The sequence below is a fragment of the Pistacia vera genome, unplaced genomic scaffold (assembly GCF_008641045.1).
Source record: "Pistacia vera cultivar Batoury unplaced genomic scaffold, PisVer_v2 Contig218, whole genome shotgun sequence".
In the NCBI taxonomy this organism is placed as follows: Eukaryota; Viridiplantae; Streptophyta; class Magnoliopsida; order Sapindales; family Anacardiaceae; genus Pistacia; species Pistacia vera.
This window is the reverse complement of record NW_022196022.1, coordinates 582,572-602,116: the sequence shown is the minus strand read 5'-3', so window position 1 is coordinate 602,116 and position 19,545 is coordinate 582,572. Positions and strand designations below refer to the sequence as shown.

The 19,545-nt window shown below is 35.3% G+C and overlaps 2 protein-coding genes and 2 pseudogenes across 2 annotated transcripts; all 4 read right to left on the bottom strand.

The window, feature by feature from the left end:
- Positions 1 to 1,567: 1,567 nt before the first annotated feature.
- On the bottom strand, positions 1,568 to 3,300 carry LOC116130195 (annotated as a pseudogene).
- A 3,081-nt stretch (positions 3,301 to 6,381) lies between these two features.
- On the bottom strand, positions 6,382 to 8,049 carry LOC116130194 (annotated as a pseudogene).
- A 2,405-nt stretch (positions 8,050 to 10,454) lies between these two features.
- On the bottom strand, positions 10,455 to 13,856 carry LOC116130230 (exocyst complex component EXO70B1). Its single transcript, XM_031415971.1, has 2 exons — positions 11,808 to 13,856; positions 10,455 to 10,805 (listed from the first exon to the last, which is right to left on the bottom strand). Exon 1 carries the CDS (start codon positions 13,650 to 13,652, stop codon positions 11,811 to 11,813), a length of 1,842 nt encoding a protein of 613 aa, XP_031271831.1. The 5' UTR covers positions 13,653 to 13,856; the 3' UTR covers positions 10,455 to 10,805; positions 11,808 to 11,810.
- A 392-nt stretch (positions 13,857 to 14,248) lies between these two features.
- On the bottom strand, positions 14,249 to 19,390 carry LOC116130231 (sorting nexin 2A-like). Its single transcript, XM_031415972.1, has 5 exons — positions 18,065 to 19,390; positions 17,516 to 17,725; positions 16,966 to 17,226; positions 15,311 to 15,397; positions 14,249 to 14,697 (listed from the first exon to the last, which is right to left on the bottom strand). Exons 1-5 carry the CDS (start codon positions 19,121 to 19,123, stop codon positions 14,617 to 14,619), a joined length of 1,698 nt encoding a protein of 565 aa, XP_031271832.1. The 5' UTR covers positions 19,124 to 19,390; the 3' UTR covers positions 14,249 to 14,616.
- Between the last annotated feature and the right edge of the window lie 155 nt (positions 19,391 to 19,545).

Here is a 19,545-nt window from a genome sequence, read left to right as displayed (position 1 = left end):
TATTCAAAGGTCTTGTGTTAAATATATAAGTTTAGATTTTTAAGTTGTTTGAGATATTGGTGTGAAAGAAATAATCAAATATCGAAAACAAGTGACAAATGGTGATATAAACCATAATGCTATTTACATATTCAAAATATAATAATTAACAAGTTTACATAAGCATGCAAGATATATATATTGATTTTTGATATTTATGAAATTAAAGTAGCACATTATTTAATTTTTTGTATTTTTTTTTTTTTTTCTAATTGGGAAATCCTAATCCATGTATAGATCACAAACAAATTTATTGTTGCATAAATTTGTAGGCCTCGTTTTATTCATTAAATTTGATGAGTAATTAGGTCAATTAACTTGAGTGGTGTGGACCGTGTGGTCATTATGAGATTTGGAATTATTTACATCCCATAACTATTTTTTTGAAAAAAATTAATACCCAAATAATTATATATTGAATTATTAAAATTTGTTAGGGGGATGTATATATATTTAGTTAATCCAGCATTTGGTTAATTAAATGTATATATTATATAAGCATTTCAATTGATTTTTTTGCATTATAGATTTTAATTAGTTGGATGATTAGTGGTTACAAGTGGTTTTAATTAAGAATTAATTATGTGTTAATTTGTTTACTTTTTTCTAGTAATATTTTTCTCAAAAATACATTAATTAAATTAATACATATATAGCGAGCTAGGTATCCCAGCAAGGACCTTATTTCAACTTTGGACTGCCGTTGAAATTTCAAACCATACCATTTTAATATGGTCATGGTAAAGATGTGGTAAAAAATAATTTTAACTAATTAAAAAGTTTTCGTGAAATGATTTCACTTATTTATATTTAAAATAATCAATAATCAAGAAATATAATACGACAATGATCAGGAATTTCGATTAATAATGTTATAATAATGTGAGTTGAACGAAAATTGAACATTTAAATATAAAGTTGTTTAAGAAATTCCTTAATGAAGACTAGTAAAAAAAATATTGGTCAACAAACAATTCTAACGTCTGGATCTTCACATGTCGAGAGGATATTTCAAATTGATAACTTCTTTGTTTACTCATGAAATCAAACATACACCCTCTCTCTATTCTCTCTCTCTATATAATATTATATATATTATATATATATATATATATATAATATATATATATAAAGGTATTCGACCAGTACACGCATCTCAATTAGTTTTCAAGACCTTAAAATTAAAGGTCAAATAGCCTCAGTGATACCTCTATAGTAGTTATGGGATTCGAACTCAAACTTTTAAATAATACATCAAGATCCCACGAAAGCGCCTAGAGTAGTTTATATTATATTGATGCTACGAATTCATTATATCTTAGTCAAATTACCTCTATTCAAGTTAATTGGACTACCCATTCCTATTTATAGTACCTTATAACGTGTAAAACCTTCAACTTGAATATTATACTTATATATATAATAATATTCAACATTAAAACAATAATTTATTTCCATATATAGAAATAAAGAAAAAAAATTACACAAAATTCATGAATTAATTAATTAATCAATCATATGTAATGGATCAGTTTTGATCCACCGATACATGCAACGTTGCCGATACTGGAACGTTGCTTCCACGTAACTCGATTTGAGAAACATTCTCAGTAAATGGTTGGGATGTTTCCGTCTCCTTACCTACATGTAATGTGTATTGTACTATTATAAGGTAGGAATAACAGCACCTGAGAGAAATCAGCGGTCCACCTGTGCCATTGCCCCACTTACCTCTAGCAACCGTCGATTTAAGCACCATCCTCTCACATTGTTCCGATCAACCACCACTTGTCAATGTTACAAACGGTTCATTTGATTCATCCAATGTGTCATTCGGACCCCGTGTAACACCCGTAAACATGTTGTTAACAATGTTCACACAACAGATGTTACCTTTGATTGATTTTAACGTATGAAGGCATCCAGGAAGAAAGAGTCTGTGATTTGTAGCTGTACCGGATCCTCGGCAAAGATACCTGTAATCGAAGGTAACAGTTTTGATCGGGTTTGGGTAAAACCCGGTTCCCGGACGTAAATTCCGTTCCTCCTAATCCGTAGCTTTGTTATAACAATGCACCCCATGAGGGTATTGGCCTGCCCCTGTACCATTAAACCGATGGATGCGGAAAAAATAACAACCTCGGTGATGACATTGTCATTGCCGTTAATGTTGATTCCGATACCGAAAAATCCTTTTCGCGGATGTCACACCGACGTGATGTATTGACCGATGAAGGAATTGGTGACGATGGTTTCATGACCGTCTTGGATGAAATGCCATTGGTAGTGAAATGTGAAATGTAACAATTATCAATGGTGGTTCTTAGTGAATTATAACAGCAACACCACCACCTCTGAAATTGGAGTCTAACATAAGATCTTTGAGAGTGATAAATTCAGATGAAAATGAATTGAAGATGATTTCAACTCGATCGATGCCCATTGATCGGAAAATCATCAGAAGCTCGAAGTGTTCCACTGTGTACTGTTATTATATGAAACAATAATTCACATGCATAATAAAATTAAACAAAACGTGCACAAAAATTAATCGATGGGGCGGGATGACAACGTACCATATAGCACCACCCTCCGGTATCCGCAAGGGACGGTGATCTTGTAGGTGCGCCGTCGAGATGAAGCTGAGAGCCGCCGGGTTGGGAACACCCTTGATCAATTGAGTTGACTGATAGGAGATCTGAAAGCGTCAAACAAGCTTGTTCAAGTGCATCGGGTCTGCACTTACTCCGGTAGGATGCCCCATAGTCGTGGCGTGATGAATACGGGAACACTTAAACCCTGCATAATTAACGTTGTATAAGTATAATTAGCGTAAATAATAATTGAAGAAAACGAAATTTAGATGGGGAGAAAGAATAATTAAGAACGTACAGGAGGAGTAGAGTAGCTTCGGGAAGGAGGGGGGAACTCCATTGCGAAAGAGAAACATAAGTATACATACAAAATTGACAAGATTTTCTGAATGAATTATAATTATTATTTGTAGCTGTATTGGAGCGCAAATTCAACACACAGGAATCCAGAATGTTTCCCAGAGCCCGAAAAATTTGATCCAACAAGATTTGAAGGAAATGGACCAGCTCCATACACGTTTGTTCCATTTGGAGGAGGACCTAGAATGTGCCCCGGAAAAGAATATGCACGCTTGGAGATACTTGTATTTATGCATAATGTGGTGAAAAGGTTTAACTGGGAGAAACTGATTTCTAATGAGAAAATCATTGTGGATCCAATGCCCATGCCAGCTAAAGGCCTTCCTGTTCGCCTTATTCCACACAAACACGTTAATTAATTAGACGACACACAGAGCTTACCTAGCTACGTCTTAGCCAGCTCCAATATCTTTTCTTTATGGTTAAACTTAATTATATAAGAGAGTGTTGTAAGGTTAAACATATAATAAGGCAAATTAAGCTGCTGCTGCTTATAGAACATCAAGATAGAGCACAGCAATTTGCCTTGTCTTTGTTTTCGAATTTCAGCATTGTTTTTTCCCCTTAATTTCTCCTTTCAATAAAATAAACATATTAATTAATTTAAGTTTCTTCATTTGTCATCTGTGGAAACATATAATTAAAGAATTCATTGCCGCTCTCATGGATGCAATTAGTAGTTGAGTTGGAGACATTCAAAGAGGAATTTGTCAATAACTAAGCTGTCAAGTAAGGTATAATATAAAGTGGCTAAACGATGGAGTACAAGTTTTGAGAAAAACTCATATCGTAACAACAGTTAAAAGTCAATTGAGAAAGACAGGTTTCTTTTAAAAAAATCAATTGAAAATATATTATAGATTTGACATGATTAATTGAAAGAAAAGACATCTAAGCTAATTCACGACTCCAAATTCCAAGACTTGGATTCTTGGGTCACCACCAAACTCTAACCATTTAGCCAATATTAAATTTTTCACCACCATTGGATCACTAGCCTTCGTTATACAACTCCTAGATTCTAATAGGGTATTAACAGTATATAAAATTTAGGTGAGAAAGTAATATTTTAAAATTTTTTTGATGAAAATAAAATGTCATTAAGGCAAACCTTTGGTGGAAAAAGTCGTTTACTCATGATTTAATCAATCCACCCAAATCAACCATTTGGTCATGTCACTAGCTTAAGAAATATTCAGCTTGCCTCTGAAGTTTGACCAAATTAAAGTTGGTATAGCTATAGTTCCAAGAAAATTCATTTTAACTTTCCAATATAAAAGTGAACATTGGGCCAGACCCATTTTTCTAAAAAAATTGACTGATGATGGCCCAAAGACCTTAAGTCCATCATGAACCCTTCTATCCCATGTTTCTGGAAATGGCTAATAACAGTGAGTTCCCATGACCCCACTACATTACATTACTTTAAAATATTTTTATTAATATTTACTTAATATGAGTCTCTACCCTCCTTTGCGAGTTATGTTAGAAAAAAGAAAATCCAAACAATTTATTTCTTTTTTTTTTTTTTTTTTAAGATAACCTAGTAATTGTCTCTCCGGTAACTCGAAGACAAGACCCATGATATAATTAACCTAATGATTAAAGGGTTTTCATCCAACCATTAGAAAAAGATCCAATTTTTTCTCCATTACTCAATAGTAATTTTCAAGATCTAAATTTTGCACTTGAAACAAAAAAATTCAATGGATTATTATAGATAATTCTTTTTTACTTTTGGAACTTACGGTAAAATAAAGTAAATACCCTCTCTTTGTGGTCAAATGAAAAACTATTTAATCACTAGAGTTACTATACTCAAAGGTCTTATGTTATAATAATTTTAGATCTTTTAAGTTTATTATGAGATATTTGGCGTGAAGAAATATCAAATATACAAAAACAGTGACAAATGGTGATATATAACCTATAATGCTATATCAACACTATTCAAATATATAATAATTAACAAAGTTTACCTAATAGCATGCAAGATATATATATTGATTTTGATATTATAGAAATTAAAGTAGCACATTTATTAATTTTTTGTATTTTTTTTTTTTTTTTTCTAATTGGAAATCCTAATCCATGTATAGATCACAAACAATTATTTATTGTTGCATAAATTCTGTAGGCCTCGTTTTATCATTAAATTTGATGAGTAATTGAGGTCATTAACTTGAGTGGTGTGGACCATGTGGTCTATGAATTTGGAATTATTTACACCCATAACTATTTTTTTGAAAAATTAATACCCAAATAAATTATATATTGAATTATTAAAATTTGTAGGGTAATGTATATATATTTTAGTTAATCCATGCTTGGTTAATTAAATGTATATATTATCATAAGCATTCAATTGATTTTTTTGCATTTATAGATTTTAATTAGTTGGATGATTAGTGGTTACAAGTGGGTTTAATAAGAATTTAATTATGTTAATCTTGTTACCTTTTTTCTAGTAATATTTTTCTTCAAAAATACATTAATTAAATTAATACTAATATAGCGAGCTAGGATTCCCAGCAAGGACCTTAACCTTATTACAACTTTGGACTGCCGTTGAAATTTCAAACCATATCCACATTTTTAATATGGTCATGGTAAAGATGTGTGATAAACATAATAAATTTAACTAATTAAAAAGTTTTCGGAATGCGCATTATTTATATATATTTAAAATCAATCAATTAATCAAGAAATATAATACGACAATGATCAGGAATTTTGATTAATTAATTTTTGTTATATAATGTGAGTTGAACGAAAATTGAACATGTGGTATTAAATATTAAAGCTTGTCTAGAAAAATTCCTTAATGAAGACTAGTAAGACAAATTTGGTCAACAACAATTCTAATTCTAGTCTGGATCTTCAATGTCGAGAGGATTTATTCAAATTGATAACTTCTTTGTTTACTCATGAAATCAAACATACACCCATCTTTATATATATATAATATATATATAATTAATATATATATATATATATATATATATTATATATTTTTTTTTTTTTTTTTTTTTTTTAGTATCCCAGAGTATTCGTACCAGTTTACACACATCTAACTATTCTTCAGGACCCTGAAATTAAAGTTCAAATAGCCTCCAGTGACTACTCTTTATTAGTATTCGTGGAGATTCGAACTCATAACTTTTTAAGTAATACATCTAGAATCCCAAACGAAGAGCCGCCTAGAGGTAGTTTAATTTGATGCTACGAAATTCATTATATTCTATTAGTCAATTACCTCTATTCCAAGTTAATTGGACTACCAATTCCTATTTATTATCACCTTATAACGTGTAACCTTCAACTGATATTATACTTATATTATATAATATATATTCAACATTAAAACAATAATTTACTTTCCATAATGTATAGAAATAAAAGAAAAAAAAATTACATCAAAATTCATGAATTAATTAATTAATCAATCATATGTAATGGATCATGTTTTGATCCACCGATACATGCACTTTGCCGATACTGGAACGTTGCTTTCCACAGTAACTCGTTTTCAGAAACATTCCTCAGTAAATGGTTGGAATGTTCCGTCTCCTTTACCTACATGAATGTGTATTGTACATTATTTAAAGGTTAGGAAATAACAGCACCTGAGAAATCAGCGGCCACCTTGTGCCATTGCTCCCACTCTACTCCTAGCAACCGTCGATTTAAGCACCACCCTCTCACATTGTTCCGATCAACCACCACTTGATCAATGTTACAAACGGTTCATTTGATTCATCCAATTGGATCATTCGGACCCCTGTGTAATCACCCGTAAACATGTTGTTAACAATGTTCACACAACAGATGTTACCTTTGATTGATTTTAACGTGATGAAGGCATTCCCGAGGAAGAAAGAGTCTGTGATTTGTAGCTGTACCGTCCTCGGCAACGATACCGGTGTAATCAAGGTAACAGTTTATGATCCGGGTTTGGGTAAAACCCGTGTCCCGGACGTAAATTCCCGTTCCTCCTAATCCAGTAGCTTTGTTTAACATGCACCCCACGTGAGGGTATTGGCCTGCCCTTGTACCATTACACCGATGGATGCGGAAAAAATACAACATCGGTGATGACATTGTCATTGCCGTTAATGTTGATTCCGATACCAGAAAACTCCTTTTCGCGGATGTCACCACCGACGTTGATGTATGACCGATGAAGGAATTGGTGACGATGGTTTCATGACCGTCTGGATTGAAATGCCATTGGTAGTGAAATGTGAAATGTAACAATTATCAATGGTGGTTTGATGAATTTATAACAGCAAACACACCACCTCTGAAATTGGGTCTAACATAATCTTGAGAGTGATAAATTCAGATGAAATGAATTTGAAGATGATTTCAACTCGATCAGATGCCCATTGATCGGAAAATCATCAGAAGCTCGAAGTGTTCCACTGTGTATCTTATTTATATGAAAACAATAAATTCACATGCATAATAAAATTTAACACACGTGCACAAAATAATTAATCGATGGGGCGGGATAGAACGTACCATAAAATTAGCACCACCCTCCGGTATCCGAAAGGACGGTTCTTGTAGGTGCCGCCGTCGAGATGAAGCTGAGAGCCGCCGGTTGGGAACACCCTTGATCAATTGTTGACTGAATAGGAGATCTAAAGCGTCAAACAAAGCTTGTTCAAGTGCATCGGTGCTGTCACTTACTCCGGTAGGATCGCCTCCATAGTCAGTGGCGTGATGAATACGGGAACCACTTAACCTGCATAATTAACGTTGTATAAGTATAATTAGCGTAAAATATTAATTGAAGAAAACGAAATTTAGATGGGAGCGAAAGAATAATTAAGAACGTAACGGAGGAGTAGAGTAGCTTCGGGAAGGAGGGGTAACTCCATTGCGAAGAACATAAGAAGCTTTGATGGAAGACATTGGTTGATTTGTTGTGATAATCACTTAAACCAGGATAAGAGCTTTCACCATGTTGAATAAGTTGAACAACACCATTAACCCAAGAAGAGCAAAGGACCTTCTTTACCATCACCAACATAGAATTTCTGGCCGCCATTAAATAGTTTAAGAGAAGAGAAAGAGAGAGGGGACACCCAGAAGCTGGAAGTGATGGTGTTTTCATTTATAGTAATATCTATATATATAAGAGAGAGATTAAATTAATGGGAGTTTGAAAAAAAGATTGTGAATGGAAAACATTTTGGTATTGAAACTGCATCAAAAGTCATGAAAGAAATTCAAATAAACTGTATCAAAGTTGAAAAGAGGAGGTGTTTTCTCTTTCAATAGTTATTCAAGTATTGCGAGAACATATGTCCATTGAACAGGGTGACATGGGGTGGGGCGGCTTCTAGGCTCCTGCTCACAATTTGACTCGGTAATTGCCTGTTTATGCTTCTATGTTTATTATTTACTACATTTAAATTTAATTGAAATGAATACAAGAACTTTAGTTAAAGATCTAGGTAGTTGAAGGGTTTACGTTTTGTCTTAACTTGGCTGTTATAGTTAGTTGTTACGACAAGTATTTAATATTGACAATCCAATAAAACATGTCAATTAAATCCAATGTTTCTCGTTTCAAAAGCAGCACAGAAAATATGTATAGACACAAGACAACTCACAACTGGCTGTGATAAGGGGTTTGGTCCATGTGTTAATTGTTCATTGGCAGTATTTTTACATATTGCTAACAGATTTCCATGAGTTTATTGTTTAAATGTAATGAAATAACCTCCATTAACTTTGAAAATAACATCAAAACGCAATATAAAGACTACATCCAACATTCAAGATAGAGAAGATTTTTATGGGTTTAAGAGATCTACAGCAATCAATAATAATAATCCGTCAAACCATGCAAAGCATGAACCACATCCAACTATAACAAAATCCCTATCATCTGCAAGACCTTCTCTACATCCATCCAATTAAAAGAAGTTTACTTATACATGTATATGAGATATACCCGAATAATTAATTATATAGTAAAAGAAAGGAAGAGGATGAGAATGTCTGAATAGGCAAATCAATAAACAACATGTGTGTTTAACCATAAAAATAGTGCATTGATTGGTAGGTGAATTTGACATTGCGTATAAGATATGGTAACAGCTATAGTTTAACTACAACGGCATTAAAAGTTTAGAAAGGTAAGTAAGACAAAATACAATTTATCAAGTCTTATCATATTAATACTTTTATCACATAAAATAAGATATAAAGTGATATTAAATAATGTAATAACATATGTTTTCTGCGTTTAACATTGCTAAAATGTTTAACTCACTCAGTCAATTAAATTTTTAATATATGATTATTTATTAAGTGTGAGATACCTTCTAAATACCCAATTATTTGATTATCATTATCAATACCACCATAGGTAATGCTTCAACCTTGCCAAAATATCACCCATTCTTGTTTGGTGATTCAACACTTTGTCCATTCAATATTTCAAAGCAACTTTCCACCATATGTCGAGATTTCCCAGGTCACATTCCTACAGGAAGTTTTCCAATGGATAACTCATTCCTACTTTCTATCCAATTTATTTGGCATAAAAGACACAATCCCTCCTTATCTACAGCCAATCTCGCGTACAATATCTTCTTACTGGAGTAGTTTCTCGTCTGCCGGCTCAGGATTTGATAATCAAACCACAGCCATACCTAGAGTCCTCAACATGTCAAAACAACTAGACGACTTCAAGGAATATATGACTAAGCTTAATGGCTGGGTGGAAGCCGCTAAAAAGTAAATTGGTTAGGCAATGGTTGTCATCAGTGCGGGAGCTAATGACTTCACTCTGAACTATTATGCTCTACCCACAAGGAGGGGCCAGTTCAACATTAGTAATACCAAGATTTCCTCCAAAAGCTTTCCAAATCTTGTTGGGTAATTCTGCATAGCTCTGTGTGTCTCTTTTATCTACAACCTAATGCTTACATTATCTTTCTTTCTCTCTGTAGAGGAACTGTACAATCTAGGATGTCAGCCGAGGATCGTTGCTGGTCTTCCCCATAGGTTGTCTTCCAATTCAAATAACAGCGGCTTTAAAATCCAAACAGCACGAGTGTTTGGGTAATCAGAACACAGATGCTCAAGTTTATAATCAAAAGCTTCAGAACCTCTCAATTACAGGATCACTTCCAGGAACTAGACTTGCCTTGTAGATTTCTATGAGCCCTTGATAGACATGGTCAACAATCCGCAAAAATAGGTAAGCTAAACTGCCAAAGATTTTTCCCTAATTCTACAAGTCCTTGTAACTATTATCATAAAAATGCATCATTATGTTCCTATAAGAATTTTAACAGCATTTGCACTCAAGAAAAAAAACAAAAACAAATGACTTAAGGAACTTTCATGTGTGTTTGTGTGTGTTATAGGGTAGGGTGACCGTATTTAAATGTGTGTATGGAGAAGTTCAATCACCTGCTACGAAACACCTGCCCCTTTCCTGATTTTTCAACCAAGGTAAACCCCAAATATTAAAAAGTTAATCCCAGTAGTTTACACATGTTGCACCAGTGAATATAAACAACTTTATATATGTCTAATACACTGTATCGTATCCTAGCAAAAAATTATATTAATAAAAACATTGTAGTTAAAATAACACAATTTACATTGATATATGTCTGTGCAACAGGTTTTACAGTAACAGACAGAGGGTGCTGTGGGACTGGCCTCCCGGAAAGCTCAATCTTATACAATCAAATTACTCCAACTTGTGTTGCAGATTCTCAGTTTGTATTTTGGGATAGCCTCCATCCATGTGAAGCAGTCTACCAGAGAACTGCGAAACACCTGGAAAGCAAGATTGTTTCCCAGTTATCCCAATGATCATAGCATCTAAAAGCATTCTATCAGAATAATTAAAGATCTCCAGATATTCCAGGCTATCTTAGTATGACAAGGAATTATGTATTCTTAGTTCTATGTTTTATTATAAAGTAATAAGGAGATGGCTGACTAATGCAGAAGTAGAATGTGGGTTCCATCTGCCACGATACATTTTTAGTGCCAAACAAAGCAAAGATGAACATATATAGGGGCAACAACTCCACTCTACTTGAGAAACTGATAACCCAATGATGGCAGGACATCTACAATTCTGTGATTCAAACAAAAGGCTCCAACAAAAGAAGATATCACTGGTTTAAGAATGATTCCAGTTCCAGCCCAACTATTGATTGAGTATATATATATATATATATATAGAGCATTTCCAAATGACTCTTTATATGATTCAGACGTTTTATTATAAAGAGTCTATTCATAAAAATAAGAGTTTAACAAACTCTTTTATCTTTTAAATATAAATTAAAGAGTGAGTTTGACTTTCTACATCTAGAGAGTCAAATTTCACTCTCTATTCAAATTTTAATTAATAAACTACAAGTTTTTATGTATTTTATTTATTAATTCTCTCTTCTATAAGTCCTTTTTCTAAATAAAAAACATCTTCATTAAATTTAAAAAGCTCATTAGATTTGAATACAAATTTTGTTCTTTATATTTAAAAATTAATGAAAATGCTCTTTATTTATATGAAAGATGCTCTTTAAACTAAAGAGCCACATTTGCCACCCAATACAAAATAGTATTAGAATGAAGTAAGGCAATTGTTTTGCATCTAAATTACTCTCTCTCTTTCTTTTTTCTCCCTTTTTTTTTCCTCTCGTACACATAGAGGATGCAGAAATTGCATTGAACACATACAAACTCAGAGCACATAATCACAGTCCATCAGGCAATAAAAAAGAAAAATAGAAACTTACACTAAACTACATATACAGAAGTTCTTACCTTTCACTTTCTGCCACCAGACAAGGCACCAGTTCCCTGAAACAATTGGTTAATCCAAGCCTCAACATCCTCCATACCATACTTTATAAGCTTTTCAGGGTGCTTCACATCGGGAACATTTTGAAGCTTTGCAATAAAGTTCCCATATGTCGGCAACAAAATTTTTGCCAGAGAGATTCTTAATTCTTCTCTAAGCTGCTCATCGTAAATGAACCAGGTAGACTGAGTTTTACATATGTCATCAAATAATGAATTAAACGACTTGAGCTTATCTTTCATAGACCTTGCAGCAGGAGGAGCAGCACCGTTGGGAGCGGAATTGCTATTGTCCAACTTCAAAACTGCCAAAACCTTATTCCACGAACTTCTCTGATAATTGGAATGATATTGGCGAACTTTTGCATTGTGTTTTCTAATCCAATCATCACCCAGAAGCGATCCCAATTCACTATCTTTCACTTTTTGAACAATATACCTTCCATTATTCATCATAAATATAGAGCACAATGCAGGGTCTCCATAAATTTTAGACTTGACTTCCAAATTACTCTCCAATAACTCCATAATCCAAGCCATTTGGACCGACAATGAAGAAGAAGAATCTTTCTCAAAAATTTGCTCCAGTGTCTGCCTGGATCGACAAGCAGCTCGAACATAATTCATGACATAACGAGTAATGGGATGAAGCCCGCCTCCAGGAACGGCAGCTTTAGCAGGGTCCCTGCGAATCAAATTTTCTAATTCCATAAAAATCCCTCTTATGGCTTCTCCTAATCTTTTCCATATAGTCAAAGCTTCATCTCTAAGTACCAAACAATACTGATCAGAGAAAACAGTCTCAAAATTAGGCATTAATTCTTTCAAAGTCTCAAACACATCAAGAACCCTAAATAATCTTTCCGGTGATCGGCTCCCGATAGCGATAGCATCAGCAAAATTCAATAACTGAATGCACGACCCGCGACAAACTTCCATAAATGACAAGTCAGCCGCGGAAGAGAACCCAAAAAACACTCGATCACACAACCGTCTTTCACTGGGAAAGAGAATCCTCAAAGCAACATTAACAGCTTTGACCCAACGCTCAATTTGCTCTTCAACATCTTGCCAAGGCATTTTTTGCACCTCTTCGTTGCTGAACTTTTGTAAGCCTAACCTACTCAAGCTTTCTTCTAGAAACTCCCTCCGGCAACTACTGTACACGTGGGAGCACTCTTTACCGAACCCTGCACTGACCATACGCTTCGCAATCTCATTCAAATCATTAATTGTAACAGAGGGGAGAGCGTCGATGATGATATCGTAATCGCTAAGTGGTTGTGCCACAGGGATCTGCTGGTCATCAAGAGTTTCTTCATCTTCGTCTTCTGAATCAAACGAGAAGTTACCAGTAGACTCACAGAGTTCAAACGACTCTCCACCTCGTTCCATCAAAGATCTGAACTCGTCCTCTAGACGAAACATGGCCTGTTGCAACAAGTCGTCAGCGCGTACTAAACAAGAGTTGATGGATTTATCAGCAGCCATAGGACTCCAGTGTCTTAAGGTGGCGATTAACTCATCGATAGAGTCAAGGAAAGCGGAGGAATCGGCAGAGTCAGCCCAGATCGGACGGTCAGAAGCAAGATATTGAGAGATCTGACGGTCGAGGGATTTGAGTGAGAGTTCAAGAGGAGCAGAAGGACGAGGATCGTCGTCAGCCAATTTCTCACGAGAAAAACGACCGTCGAAGTTGGAGAAGATTTGTAAAATATCGTCGGCCATGGTGTCGTCATTGTGACCGAGGGTTCTGGCGATGTGACGTGCAACAGCTAGTAGCTTTTCTTCACCGTTCTCAGCAGCCATATGAAATCGAAAGATAACAGCAGTAAGATAAGATTGTAAGTTGGTTAGGGTTTGGATCGTGAAATGAAAATGGATAAAGTGAAAGGAAGAAGGAAAGAAGGAAGGAGAGTAGAAGCAGAAGAGACAGTCAAGAGTTGAAGGGGGTGAAATGACAAAAAAGTTCTTGGAAAACGCGGTTTGGTTAGACTAAAGAAAACAACTTTATAAAAAACAAAAGTAAATGAACGCGGGAAAAAGCAACCAAACGAAATAAAAGCTGACTGGAGCAGAATCGCTTTTGTTGTTTATTTCTAATTTATTCCCTCTTTACTCGGTCTTCACAACCAAAACAAACGGTTATTTATGATTTCATTTATTTAATATATATGTCCTATCCAAACTGTGAACAAACTACAAAATATTGTGTGGTTTAGAACTTGGATAAAGACAAGGAAGGAAGAAGATCTTGGATTTCTATAGCATTCAATCCAAAGGGCCCAACCTTAAAGCAAAAACAAATGCCTCGTAATCTAAACCAATGATCTAGAACAGAATCCAATAAATGATGCCTCGTGAAACATTTACCTTCATTTGTCAATCACATGCTGCCCACGCCATAAAATCAAACGTATACATTATGACAATTTGAATGGAGAAACACACAAATTCAATCTTGTCCAAGTCAAAATACTAGTTGCGATGTCATTATATGATTTCACAAGATCAGCAACTCAGAACTTGAAAAGTCTTTTCTCAAATACCAAACAAGTAACAACCAATTTACATTATCAAATGCAAACTTTCAAGGGCGGGCGTTAAACCATTTTCCTAAGAGATACAACTTCAAAGTGAAATTTCAAAATTACATACTGCTCCATTTTTCTTCATTGTTATCAATGTAATTCTATCTCCTAGTAGTGGACAACTACAAACTGTCTGGTAAAAATGAAGAAAAAGCTCAAGATTTGAATGTACAGCCACATGTTTAAGTGCTATCGTTTGCGTATCCACTTGTCTCCTCCGCCACCTTTGCCCATACATTAGCAATTTTCTCCGCGTATCCCACCTGGTCAGGCAAAGACTCACATTATTAAGTTGTTTCATAGACATAGATATCTGAAGTGACTCAACTGTATATAAGACAAAGCCATTTCCAGCATAGCTGACACTACTAATGTTATTAGATTTGTTAACACTGTTCCAGCAATTATACAGGCAAGTTCATGGAATCATGGGCTGCAGAAATATAGTCAACCTAAAAGAATGGTTCAAACTGGTTCAAACTGTCAGCCCAGATCATCACCCACCCAAGACACAGCTTCAAACAAATATTTTAAAACATAATACTCCCCATCTCTACCATATAGTCCACTTTATTCACATCCTCATTACCCATGATTTAAAAATTGAAAAACACCAAGAGAGCTTAATAAAGCTATAGAAATTGTTTTTAAATCTAATCTTTGTAAGGCATGTAACAAAAGGGTTCAAACTAACACCTAGGGACAAAAACTAGAGTGTGAACAAACTAAACTCTGTCCATTACTTGAGATATAACCCAACTTAACAACAAGCAGATGATCCCTATGTCACTCGCTGAAGTCTAATCAACATAGCTCTCAAAAGAAGTAATAGCATTTTCATACCATATGGACCACATACAAGAAGTCTGAACATACCTGATTAACTACAAACCCCTTCAGCATGTTCAAGAAGTCGGCCTGCCTTTCTCTGTCAAGCCTTTCAAGTTCAGTCCTGTTATTCTCCTATAATTGTATTGTTAAAAAGACCACTGTCAGGAAATGGTGTAAAGAACCAATGCAGATCCCATCATTGCTCATTCTCAAATCTTATGATGACATAGTTAATTAAAATACAAAAGCAATTAAACAAGGAAATTCATGTTACATTCAGTCAATGAACTGTACACCAAAATTAGAAAGGAAGCTTCTGAACAATTAAAAAGAAATAGATAAGGCTATCATCTATGCAACATTTTCACCTCCATCATTTACCTCTGGCAGTGTCGAATTATTTGCTGGACACCCGATTTTAGATTTTTTTAAAAAAAGAAAAAAAAAACAACTTTTTCCACCATGATGCCAAACTAGTCAACATCAAACTAGTCAACATCCAACATTTATAATAAGAAGATATCAAAGTCAAACAACTGCAAGTGAACTCCCATTTCAAACAATGATAAGATACTATTTCATTCAATCATATTTAAAAAAAAAATGGTCAGGCAGTATCAGCAACCCTGTACCCAAGTGAACAATTAATCCCAGGGTGTAACCAAAGATTAGATTTTAGTATATCACCAGATGTGTGATTGAAGTACAAATGTGGCTTCCAAAATTTTGCTCAAAACAATTAATAGTGCTGAATATAGCTCCATCAAATTAAAATTCCAGATTAGCAATGCTATCATATGGAAGTTATATCATCAAAGTATGAATATCAACATGAAAATCAAGGAAAATAATGCATAAGTGTTTCCTAAATATAGCCACCATGATTATCTTGGATCAATCATTCTAATGAAGGGGAACAAGGAAGAGCTGAAGCAACATAACAAAACTGGAGTAAGTACCTCAAGGATAACATATTACAAAATTGCTATGACAGCATAACATACCCATCATATTAAGAAGAAACTTCTACATGATGAAATGAAAAGCCCCTGTTTTCTAGCAAAGAATGCAAGGTTGTCATCACATTTATTGTCCATATAAAAGATCATGGCCGGATGGGAACACTCATATTTGTGAGGCCAAATAAGTTCAGGAAGATTCAAAACATTATGAAAAAGAGAAGGGTGGGATATTGGATTTTCTACAGTGTAATCCAATTGCAAAGCCAATTAGAATAGTTTGGGATCAACTTGAAGGCACTTCAATGCGACAGGAAATCCAAACAGAAGTAAAGCAATGGACGAGGCAAAATAAGCTTATTTAGGAAGACCAACGTGCCCATTAAAAGCCAAAGGGGACTTGGATTTCCTATAAGAGAACTCTAGTAAAGCAACGAGAGATGCATCCTTAGCTGATTTTGAAAGAGCTATGTACCCATAGAAAGCTGAAAGGGAGACAAAAGCTTTCCATACCTGACCCCAAATTGGTTAGGAAACAAAACTTCGTTCAAGTTCACGAGATAAAGGCTCAATATCTAGCACTCAACCCAATGCTTAGCGAGGTACAACAATACACAAAAAGAAGGTAGAAAGTATTGGACCCAAGAGCATAATACAATCTCAATACATTGCAGGAAAAGAAAAGGATTACCTCAGTTCCTATAAATAATACAGAAAAAGGGTTTTAGAAAGGTTTAATACCCTGATTCGCTCATATTCATTAATTGCAACACTTTTGGCATCCTCAGTAACTCTTATAGTTTCTTTGAGCTCCTCTATCTTGCGAATACGTGACTTGTCACCACCAAATATTTTTGATGAGGCAGCCTCAAGCTTCTCAGCCCTCAACTGCAACGCGGACAATTCTGATAAGAGAGTCTGCACTGTCAACAGAGCACTTGAGCGGTCTGAGAACGCACAGCGGACAGCTAACATAAGCCCCAGATACTCATGGAGGGTATCCTGCAATATACACAAAATAAAGGACAACTTAAACAATGGCAGAAGTTCCTACGGAATAAAATGTCATTAAACAAAAAGAGTACACTATTTAGTAGTATTTATAACAATTGTAAATAGCTTAGATGGTAATATAACTGCCACCAATGAAAATAAATAGTAGCTACTCCAGCAATTGACAAGCATAATTTTTCATCTCATGAGAAATCAATTTCACAAAGAAGCTTTATAAAAATTCTATCAAATTTAAAAAGCTCGGATAATGACCCATTGTTAAGGTATAGCCATTTACCAAATGCTTGACAGTCTGTGCATTCAATTCCCGATAGAACCTACTCGCCTTAACAGCAGCAGTTGCAACATTTTTCATGTCAGCAGCCCGTGCTCTTTGAGAGTTGTACATTGCCTCCTCGTTTTCAAATTTTGTTAGTTTAATGAAGGCCAATCCAAGTTCTCCCATTGTTTCTCCCATATCTTGCTGAGCCTTTACCAGTGTTTCAGCCTAAACACATTCACAACAAGAAAGCAACAACTCAATAATCACTCTAACCTAAGCACTGGCATTCACATTCATTAATAATAAAAAGTATACATATAGATCACATAAAATTTGACATAAAGGCATTCCCATGCAGATAGAAACCAAGCTCCATGCACATTCACGTACATACATAATAAAGAACAGTGGCATTATAAATCATGTAATACGATAATACCAACGTTTAATGATCAGTCCAAGCCCCAAATCCACATTCATATATGTAAGTCCTCAACTCATACACGCAACATATACAGTCATGCACATTGATATGAACAATAAAGAGCTAAGACATGTCATTACTTGCTGAGAAGCATTGCTGAGTTGTTGCTCAAGATCATTCATCCTTTCTTTATTCTCCAGAAATTCTTTATCTTCCTCAGCTACAGGAGGCTTCGACCCACCCCAATCATTAGCAACAGACTGCTTCAACTCCTTAAACAACCTCAATAAATCCCTTCCACCTTTCGCAGGCTGGACCACCTCATGAGGTGCCACAACAGCCGTGCTTTCTCCAAACAATTGCTTCGGCAGCTTCACCGCACCATCCAGCATCCTTGATGCCACATCAGTACTCGTAGGCAACGGCAATTTCCCCTGCACCTGCAAAAACAGTTTAAATTCATCGCTCTTTCTTATAATCGGATGTGCCGCGAGTCTCCTCAAATACTTCTCCAATGCCACTCGCCTTTGCTCGACAAATTCCTGTTTTTGCATCACCTGAGACTCCACAACACTTTTATCAGGCCTGGGAGGGATAAAAAACCCTCTATAAGACTCTGCTAACCGATCAGATAAAGTAACGATATCGCGAAACCGTCTCCGAACACTGAACTCAGATCCGTTGAATTCAGGTATGTTAGTTCGTGTGGTAATTAAATAGGTAACGTAAGTGTTACCACCAGGCACCAGCGAATTGGACGTCTCCTGTTCCTTCTGCGGATTTGATACGGTGATTCTGAGGTAATCGGAGCTACTAGAAGGTGAGATAGGAGAATCAGGGAATTGATTGGTGCTTTCGATGCCGTTGATCTCGTTGCCAGTGTTGTTATCGTTGCCGCTGTTTTGATCAAAAGGACTAAAGATGACATCAGCGTAAGACGGAGGCTCGATGTAAGAAGAGTGATGATTGTGGTTGTTGTTATGGTCCGGTGCGTTAGGGTACAGTGAAGGCGAGAGTAAGGGATCGGAATCGGCCGGAGTAACGAGGATCGGCGGAGATAATGACGTGGCGCTACGGTAATTTGAGTAGGATTTGTTGGCGGTGACGGTGGAGTCGTCGTCAAGGACAAGATTTTCCATTTCTTCTCGTGAGGCGAAAGGATGGGCTTCCTCGAAGCCCTGGTTGTCAGAGCCCATCATCTTATTCAAATTTCAATCAAATAATCTCAAGCTCAACTTCCAGATAACAAAATTAAAGCAATCTATTAGACATTAGGGTTTGGATTTACAAGACTAGGTATTGCTATAGGTGAAAGTTCATCATTCATGTGTGGTGGTGAAGACTACCGTGCGCCGGTGGCTTATGTGGAGGAATAGGATGAAGCGAGATATGCACGTGGCCGTGACTTCGAAGAAACCATGAGTTTTTCCCTTCTCTTTTTACTTTATTTTTTTTTAATTTTTTTTTAAGATGTAGAATAGTGAATTTGTTTGATTCAAGTTTGAACTTTGAAGCAGGATAGGAAACATCTAGGTTCGTGAGATTATCTTTGATGATGGTATCTCGTCCGTTGATTATGTATACTTGTTCAAGGTTGACGGTGGATAAACTTAATACGATT

Excerpts from the sequence above, each read along its gene's own strand:
- LOC116130231 (XM_031415972.1), bottom strand. The coding sequence starts at position 19,123 with ATGATGGGCTCTGACAACCAGGGCTTCGAGGAAGCCCATCCTTTCGCC. Across the intron at positions 17,227-17,515 it reads CACAGACTGTCAAGCATTTG|GATACCCTCCATGAGTATCT; the intron begins GTAAATGGCTAT and ends TGTATATTGCAG. Across the intron at positions 14,698-15,310 it reads AGGGGTTTGTAGTTAATCAG|GTGGGATACGCGGAGAAAAT; the intron begins GTATGTTCAGAC and ends TTGCCTGACCAG.
- LOC116130230 (XM_031415971.1), bottom strand. The coding sequence starts at position 13,652 with ATGGCTGCTGAGAACGGTGAAGAAAAGCTACTAGCTGTTGCACGTCAC.